We start from the raw sequence: 8074 nt of genomic DNA, 5'->3' as shown, positions 1-8074 counted from the left end.
GTTGACTCCGTGAAGTATCCCTGTAGCTGCAGGCAGCGGGGAGCAAACGGCGGGCAGGGACCTCGTGGGCGGGCGCTGCGGCCACAGCCGACCGTGATGACTGAGCAGTTCACACTGCGGGGCCTGAACCTTGTAAGGAGCGTTCAGAGAGACGGGAAGAAACGTGTGGCAGACAGGAGAGCGGCTGTTTTGTGGAGAGAGGGCTCTAAAAAGTGACGTTCGGCCCGTCCTGGAATGACAAGGAAGGAGGAGGCTCTGGCTCTCTGGGAAGGCCCCGCAGCCGCAGGGGCCTCGAGAAACGCCCGAGGCCGAGGCCTGGCGCTGACAGCCCCGGGGAGGCGGAGAGGCCGCGGGGCAAGGCCTCCAAGACTCCTGGCTGGCCTTGAGTTCCAACTCTGGTCGTTTGTCGGTTGTTCACAAAAACAAAATTGCTGGTTTCCTTTTTTAAGGTCGTAATTCTGATTTGTTAAGGAAAGACCCGCTCTCTGCGGCGGTTTTCCAGCGCGCGCGAGGTGTGAGGGCGGCCCCTGGCGGCCGGTGCGAGGGCGGCGGCCGGCGCAGGAGGCCCCGCGCCAGGCCCCGCCCCCAAGCCCGGGCCCCGCCCCCGCCCCGGGCCCAAGCCCCGCCCCACACCCCGGGCCCAAGCCCCGCCCCACACCCCAGACCCCCCCCCCGCGGCCCCGCCCCGCAGCCCGCCCCCGGGCCGCCCCGCCCGTGGACGCGCCGCCCGCCTCGCGCCCCTCTGCGCCGGCCGGCGGGCGCACGCCCATGACGTCACTATGCAGCGACCAATCAGACGCGGCGTCGGAAATTTAAACTTAGGTAGTGCTGCCGAGCTCCCGAAGCAGCTGGGTGCGGGCTGACGCCGGCGGGATGGCGGAGGAAGGGGCCGTGGCTGTGTGCGTGCGGGTGCGGCCGCTCAACAGCAGGTAGGGGTGTGCTCGGCCTCGGGCCTGTGGGGTTCCGCGGCCCGGGGGCTGGAAGATGTACCCTTAGCTCCCGGGAACTCGGCTGCAGGGGCACCCCTGAGCTCAAGGCCTGGCTTCCCACCCGGGCCTCCCGCACCTGCGCCCCCTCGACCCCTCACCCCCCCGTGCCTCCGCTCCCGGGGAGTCTTGGTGGGAACGAGCCTTACCTGCACTGCGCAGGTAGTCGTTTTACACGCTTGAGTGCCTGTCCCTCTTACTGAGTACTTCTCAGGGCAGGGCCCTTCTGTCTTGCTACAGTGCAAGTTTTGAGCACGGAAGAACTGCTTATAGGGAGGCGGTCCGTGTGTATACATACGTGTGGTACACATACGTACATGTGTGCTGGGGTCTACCATCTTGGTTTGTGCCTTTGCACTCTGCTCTAGGAAGAACTTACTTCACATTTCTCAGAGGATGTCCATCTCCACCTTAGAGCAGAGCATGATTGTATTCGGTTGGCACTCAAATCTTCTTTCAGTCAAGGACTAAATTGACATTCAGAATGTTGACTCAATATTGGTTGTTGTTTATTTTAACACAGTGTATTGTTTTTACTAAACAGACACTACATTGTTGCTTTGTAGATCTTTCTAGTGGGGGAGACAGAAAACAAAACATACAAGATATTAGGTGGTGACACTGGAGTCACGGGTGCTACAGAGAAAAAGCAGGAAGGGGAGATGAAGTCCCTTTGCTTCTTTAGCGTCTGGCCCTGGTTCCAGAAAGCTAACACAGCTTGTGTTTGAGAAATGTTAAATATTACTGGGTGTTAACAAACTAGAATATTAAGGTGAGGAATTTCCTGTTTTCCAGGCTCTCATTGTGTTAGAAGACAGAAGCCCTTCTGACCAAGGTTGCTGTTGTTTGCTAGAGAGGTCATTAGCCCTCCCCTGCACAGTGTGAGGGAGGAAACCAGTGACACTTTTCATGAATGAAAAGTAACTGAGTGGAAATCAGTATTGGAGAATTTCAGGCACAAGGTGGTTGACTGGTATTTTGAGGAGTCCTCAGGTATTTACTCGAGGGTGTATATAAGAACTAGAGAAAGAGGAAGTTGAAGAGAGAAAAAAATGATCCAGATCTTATCTGCCATATTAAGGATTTCAGGCAGTTTTTAATCAGAGTTGGGTAATGAACCTACTAGAGTTCGGTTCTGAATCTGTCTCTTCTGCTGTCAGTACTGGGTAAAGGATTGAACAGAACTTCACAAGGAAGTCTAGAAGAGGCAGGAGGTAACTGAAGCCCCATTGAAAAGTGTTGCTCTCTCAAAGATGGATTTTCCATATTTTTCTTATATATGGAATGTTATTACCATCTTTTAAAATACTCTTTAGAAGATGAAATATTTTATTTTTGAATTATTGTGACTTCTAAGATCAGCTTTACTAAAGTGCAGTATTTTATTCTTTCAGAGAAGAAGCCCTTGGAGAAGAGACCCAAGTTTACTGGAAAACTGACAATAATGTTATTTATCAAGTTGATGGGAGTAAATCCTTCAATTTTGGTAAGATTATAATAGCATAAAAGTAAATATGTTATCTTTTTCCTGCTGAAAGTACAAAGATTAGTTTCCTTTTAAAAAAAAATCAGACTATGCCTTCTCTAAACTTCTTCAGGGGAAGTTTTTAAAAAATGTTCATCATGAATAAGTTAATACATTGACATTTAAAACAGTGTTTTAGTCATAGTACCAACTTTGTACCCTCTTATGCATACGTGTATTCGCGGCCTGAAATCCCCTAGCCCCAGGACTTGTGGCTAATGTCAGGTCATCTTTAAGCTCATTGGTTTCAGCATGTTCTTTGCACAGTGAATTACTAGAAGCTCTTTGAGGCTCAAGTGGTGAAGATCTTCCTTCTTTGTGTGTTGGAACACTGTGGGGATGCACTCTGCTTCTGTGGAGTTGATCGTACAGTGGGAAGAAAGGCTTTCCACACATAGTCACATTTCATACCCTAAGTGCTATGGGAGTTTATTGCGGGGACCTAGCCTGTCTGGGTAGACGCAAAGGATGAGAGACAACTGGCCAGGACTAAGGAACCTGGAGTTGCTAAGGAGTGTCCCGGCTGCTCTGGATATTGGTCTAGCATGGGTAGTGCTGCCATGTTCCAGGCATGTCCTGTGTGCCCAGTACATGGCAGCTTGTGCAGTCTGTACCTGGCCTGTGCATCTGCACTGCACGCTGAGCTTCCCGTTTCCATGAGAAGCCAAACAGGCCATGCTCCTGGCTGCAGCAAGTGGGGGAGTTGCACTCCAGATCTCCGTCCAGCTCCTGGCTGTGCTGCCTCTCTGGCTCCTCGGCAAAGCACCTCAGGTCCTCGCATCAGCCAGGAGTCAGGCTGCAGTTGCCATCTTAGTATTGAACTGCAAGGCCAACATAACAGATTTAGGATAAAGATGAACAGAAGACAGAATGACTTTTGGAAAAGGGCTGTTTGATGTATGGGTGTCATTTTCAAAACTTAACACAGTACGTGTGAGATCATAAAAGCAAGATTGGGAGGTGCGCCAGCTGTCACGTTCAGGTGCTGTAGGTTCTCCGCAGCCACATGTGCCTGTGGAGGATTGCTGTCTCCCCCTGTCTGAGACAGGGAGAACTATGCAGCTGGCTCTCCATGCTCTGCAGCACGACTCTTCATGGTTCCATGGAGTCTTGCTGACTGGGCAGATGTGAGTTCACAGAGCCAGCTGTGTGATCACAGTTTCTCACTGAGAGTCAGTACACTTCCCTTCTAAATTGCAAATCCATTTTTTAGGAGCTTTGTACTGTGAGACCACTAAAGGAGTGGTTCTTTTTTAGTCTGCTCACAAAAGCAGAGAATTGTATCCTATCCTAGTGATTCATTGGTGCAAACACTGCCCCAGCCCAGTCTTCTGCAGCCAGCTGGCTGGTCGTCCTGTGACACTGCAGCTTCGTCCAGTGCTGATCTCCCAGATGTCTGCATGCCTTGCTTTAGTGAGAGCCGGAGCTTGCTGGATAGATTCTGAACATTTAAATTTCTCAAAGACTAGTAATTCACATTTGCTAAGTAGTATTGGTATGTTCACTGTCATTCTGTGAGGAAGATAATATGTATTCGCTTTACAGGTTAGGAACCGAGACACATCGACCACCTAGACCAAAGTCACACCACTTAAAACTGGCAGGACCAGGATTTCTGTCCAGCCTGATCCAGACCACCATATGTAGCCACTTTGCCCTGCTGTCTTGAAAGCACATAGGATAGCTAACTTGCACTTTTTCTTGTGAGGAACAGTACCTCTTATAGAAAAGTATATTTGGGGGGCCTCCCCTGGTGGTGCAGGCAGTTGAGCGCAGCGCTGTGGAGCTGTCCGCAGCCTCTGCAGTGCAGGTTCAATCCTGGCCAGCCGGCAAGAATCCCACATGGCGCGGCAAACCTCTCCTGTCTCTCCCGCTGCTCCCCTCAGCAGTGTATTTCATCAGTCTGCCTGTTCTGTTCCCGGCTCTGTCTCTGGTGAATCCTCTCACCCTCCCACACATCTGACCTGTACCCCATTCTTGTATGCATGAATAAATAAATCTTTTTTAAAAAGTATATTTTTGGAGAAATGGTAAGAAGAAAACATTGTGTCTTAAATATTTTGTCATATTACCACCTAACAGTTTTCTTTGGGTAACTACTGCTTCAGAATGAAAACACATTTTTTTTTTAATATTAATTTTTTTTTTTTTTACATCATTGTTCATTCTTAAACAATATTTCCCCCACTGAAAACACATTTGATTTGTTTGGTTTGATTTCTGTGTTTTGTTTTGTTTTGTTTTTAGATCGTGTCTTTCATAGTAATGAAACTACTAAAAACGTGTATGAAGAAATAGCAGTACCAATCATAGACTCTGCTATCCAAGGCTACAATGGTTTGTACTCACTGAAGACACATTTTAGTCTTAGGTGTCTGTTTAACAGGTATTGATAGTTTCACAACTATTCATTTTCAATCTTTGTTGTTTTCGCAGGTACTATCTTTGCCTATGGGCAGACTGCTTCAGGAAAAACTTACACTATGATGGGGTCAAAAGAATATTTGGGTGTAATACCCAGGGCGATTCATGACATTTTCCAAAAAATTAAGAAGGTAAATGCCTAAATTTCTAGTTCATGTGAGTAGAAGTGATAATAATAGGACCACAACCATAGTTCTCCCTTACAGTGATGAAAGGAAGCAGATTTGCAGCTCTCTTGGGTATTCCTGGGGGGAGAAGAAAGACAAAGCATGGAGTCACACTTTCCCTGCAGACTTACTTTACAGAGCTTATATGATAGTTCTTTCATTCTCTGGGATCCTTAAGGAGTAATCCTCCTTCCAAAACGGAGCATTGAGGAACAGGAAAATCTTACCAGAATGGTTAGCTCCTCTGCCTTTGCTTAGCTACCATTGCTCGTCAGGGAGCAATAAAAAGTAGATGTAGGTAAGAGAAGGGAGGCAGAAGGGCTGAGAGGCAACTTGATTCATTACCAGTCGGTAGTTGTTTCTTATTCGGACACCTATTGATAGAGTTTTCTTTGAGCTTAAGAGAGAGTTGAGCTGGGTGCTTTTCTAATTCCATGGTATTACACTTTCATTATTTGTGACACGATGCTTTCATAGTATGCCATTATTACTCGTCAATGTAAAATCATAGGGTTCTGTGTGTGTGTGTTTTATGAATTTTTTGCTAGCACATGTTTCTTCAGTATTTAGTTTTCATAATTGGATGATCTGTTTCTACTGTTTTTGTTTTTGTTTTTTTTCCTTATAGTTTCCTGATAGGGAATTTCTCTTACGTGTGTCTTACATGGAGATCTACAATGAGACCATCACAGACTTACTCTGTGACACGCAAAAAATGAAGCCTTTAATAATTCGGGAAGACTTCAATGTAAGAGTTCAGGGGCTCCCAAAATAGACACACATACTGGCGTTATTGCTCTTCAATATTAACCTGGAATTTCTATATTTTTTTAAAATGTCTTCTCTTTCTATTTGTTTTTCGTTTTCTTAAGTATTTATAAAGGTCATCTTTCAAGCATATATATATATAGTTTTTAAGTGTTGATGGCTAAAATATTTCGTGTAAGTGCACAAAAATAGCAAAGTGAAAGTCTCAGGTTAGAATCTATGTGCTTTGATACAGGAAGTAATTATGAGTTTCATGGGTTTACTTGTTATTTTCATATAGAATAATACTCCCCGTTTTCCACTTTTAATTTCTATGAATGAATTCTGTGATAGTTTGCGCCTTCTTTTTGAGATGCCCACTTTCAAATGACTTCTGTTTCTTTTATCTTCCCATAATCGAACTGTTTCAGAGGAATGTATACGTGTCAGATCTCACAGAAGAAGTGGTTTACACATCAGAAATGGCTTTGAAGTGGATCACAAAGGGAGAAAGTAAGAGCTTATGCCTGGATTTCTTCAAAAGTCTTACATAAACTTTTGAATTGAATGTGTTTGGGATTCCAGTCGCACTTTGTATTTTTAAACTTAAAAAAAGTTAGTGATTTTCTCAGGACTTTAACATACACGGTGAAAATATGACTCGCTTTTTGCAGAAAACAGACATTATGGAATTACAAAAATGAATCAAAGAAGCAGTCGTTCCCATACCATTTTCAGGATGGTAGGTAACTCCCTATTTGGTCTTTCCAATGAAGAATGCATTCATTTTTCTACAAGTTGCCTTTTCTGTCTAGATTTTGGAAAGCAGAGAGAAAGGCGAACCTTCTAACTGTGACGGCTCCGTCAAGGTTTCCCACTTGGTGAGCATGAGGTGGCTCCTCAGGGCCAGAGCCAGTGTCCCTCGGCTGCTGGACGTTTGTTTTCCCATCTGTTAACTGAATAAGCAAAGACATGTAGGAACTGGTAGTTGTGCTTTTGAAGATGCTGCAATGTGGCCAGAGACACCGGGGGCTGGCTCTGCACAGTGAGGGCTGTAGGAACAAGTCTTGTCCCTAAAGGCCGGAGGACTCTGGTGTTGGGAGGAAGGATAAGGTTGGCAGAGCCACAGTGAAGAAGCAGCCCTTACTTCATACTGAATGACAAGCAGAGCAGACTGGAGCACAGAACCACCTAAGAGGCGGCCCCAGGCAGCTCAGGGGTGTGTGAGTTGCAGGGCTTGCGGGGTGACAGTGCTGCGACTGCACTCGTGGGTGGGGCTGAGTTGTAGAGACTTATGGTTCCTGGGCATTGTGTGAACTTCCCAGGGGGCTTCTACCAGCCGTGTCCTGGGGGCTGCCTTTAAGGACAGAAAGAGTGTAGAGGGTCTCCTTCGGGGCAGGAGCTGAACCCAGGGCAAGGGGTGGTCAGGCAGCCTGTGTGCTAAAAATGCTGTCAGTAGTTTGGGTTTTATTATTTCAATCCAACCTTCCTAATGGTTCCTTTTGCCCCATCTTACAGAACTTGGTTGATCTTGCGGGCAGTGAAAGAGCTGCCCAGACCGGGGCAGAAGGTAAGGAACAGGCATGAGGTTTGCTGAGCTGAGTGTCCTGCTGTTATTTCACAGGGTAAAAGAAAAGCTGCTGTATGGTTTAGAAAATAATAAGTTTTCCGACAGAAGGCAGCGTCTATATTGACTAGTTTTGTTTCAGACTGAAATAGTGTCTATTAGAAAACTGAAGCTATGCAGACCTCAGGATTGTGTCTCTGGGCAGCCCAGAAGGGTAGCTGGCGATCCATCCAGACCCTGGTAATCACCGAGGCAATTCAGAGAGTCGGTCAGCAGAGCGCCAATGTGCTCACCCGCCTGTTAGAATAGTCACTGCACAGCAAAGCCTCCTTTTACTTAGAACAATATAAGAAAACTCTAGAACAGACCTGAAGAACTCATCCAAACCCTTCAACAAATGGAACGCATACTAGTCATGGGAGACTCAGCCTCACCAAGGCACCTCCATGTGAGTGTCCTGCAGCCTGTGGGGACACGCGGTTGTGGCCTGTAGCAGCAAACCAGCCACCTTCAGAGCGTGAGCTAGAGATTGATGCAGGTTTTTGAAGCAACTGTGTTACTATAGTAGCCCAGTACTACACTCATGCTGCAGCATCTGCTGAAAATTCCATGTTGCAAATTATTTTGTTTCAGTAGTAGATTGATAACCTGCATGTCC

The 8074-nt window shown here is 46.6% G+C and overlaps 1 protein-coding gene across 1 annotated transcript in view; it reads left to right on the top strand.

Moving 5' to 3' along the window:
• Positions 1-873: 873 nt before the first annotated feature.
• CENPE (centromere protein E) overlaps positions 874-8074 on the top strand; it is a gene marked incomplete at both ends in the record, with an annotated part of 51792 nt that continues 44591 nt past the window's right edge. The window contains 9 exons of the mRNA XM_084251984.1: positions 874-929; positions 2381-2472; positions 4759-4848; positions 4948-5066; positions 5731-5850; positions 6281-6362; positions 6524-6591; positions 6665-6730; positions 7368-7419. Of these exons, the coding sequence (XP_084108110.1) occupies positions 874-929; positions 2381-2472; positions 4759-4848; positions 4948-5066; positions 5731-5850; positions 6281-6362; positions 6524-6591; positions 6665-6730; positions 7368-7419 (745 nt within the window). The remainder of the gene's footprint in view (positions 930-2380; positions 2473-4758; positions 4849-4947; positions 5067-5730; positions 5851-6280; positions 6363-6523; positions 6592-6664; positions 6731-7367; positions 7420-8074) is intronic.

The sequence above is a fragment of the Talpa europaea genome (genome assembly GCF_964194135.1).
Source record: "Talpa europaea genome assembly, chromosome: 13".
In the NCBI taxonomy this organism is placed as follows: Eukaryota; Metazoa; Chordata; class Mammalia; order Eulipotyphla; family Talpidae; genus Talpa; species Talpa europaea.
This window is presented reverse-complemented; position numbering and strand designations above follow the sequence as displayed.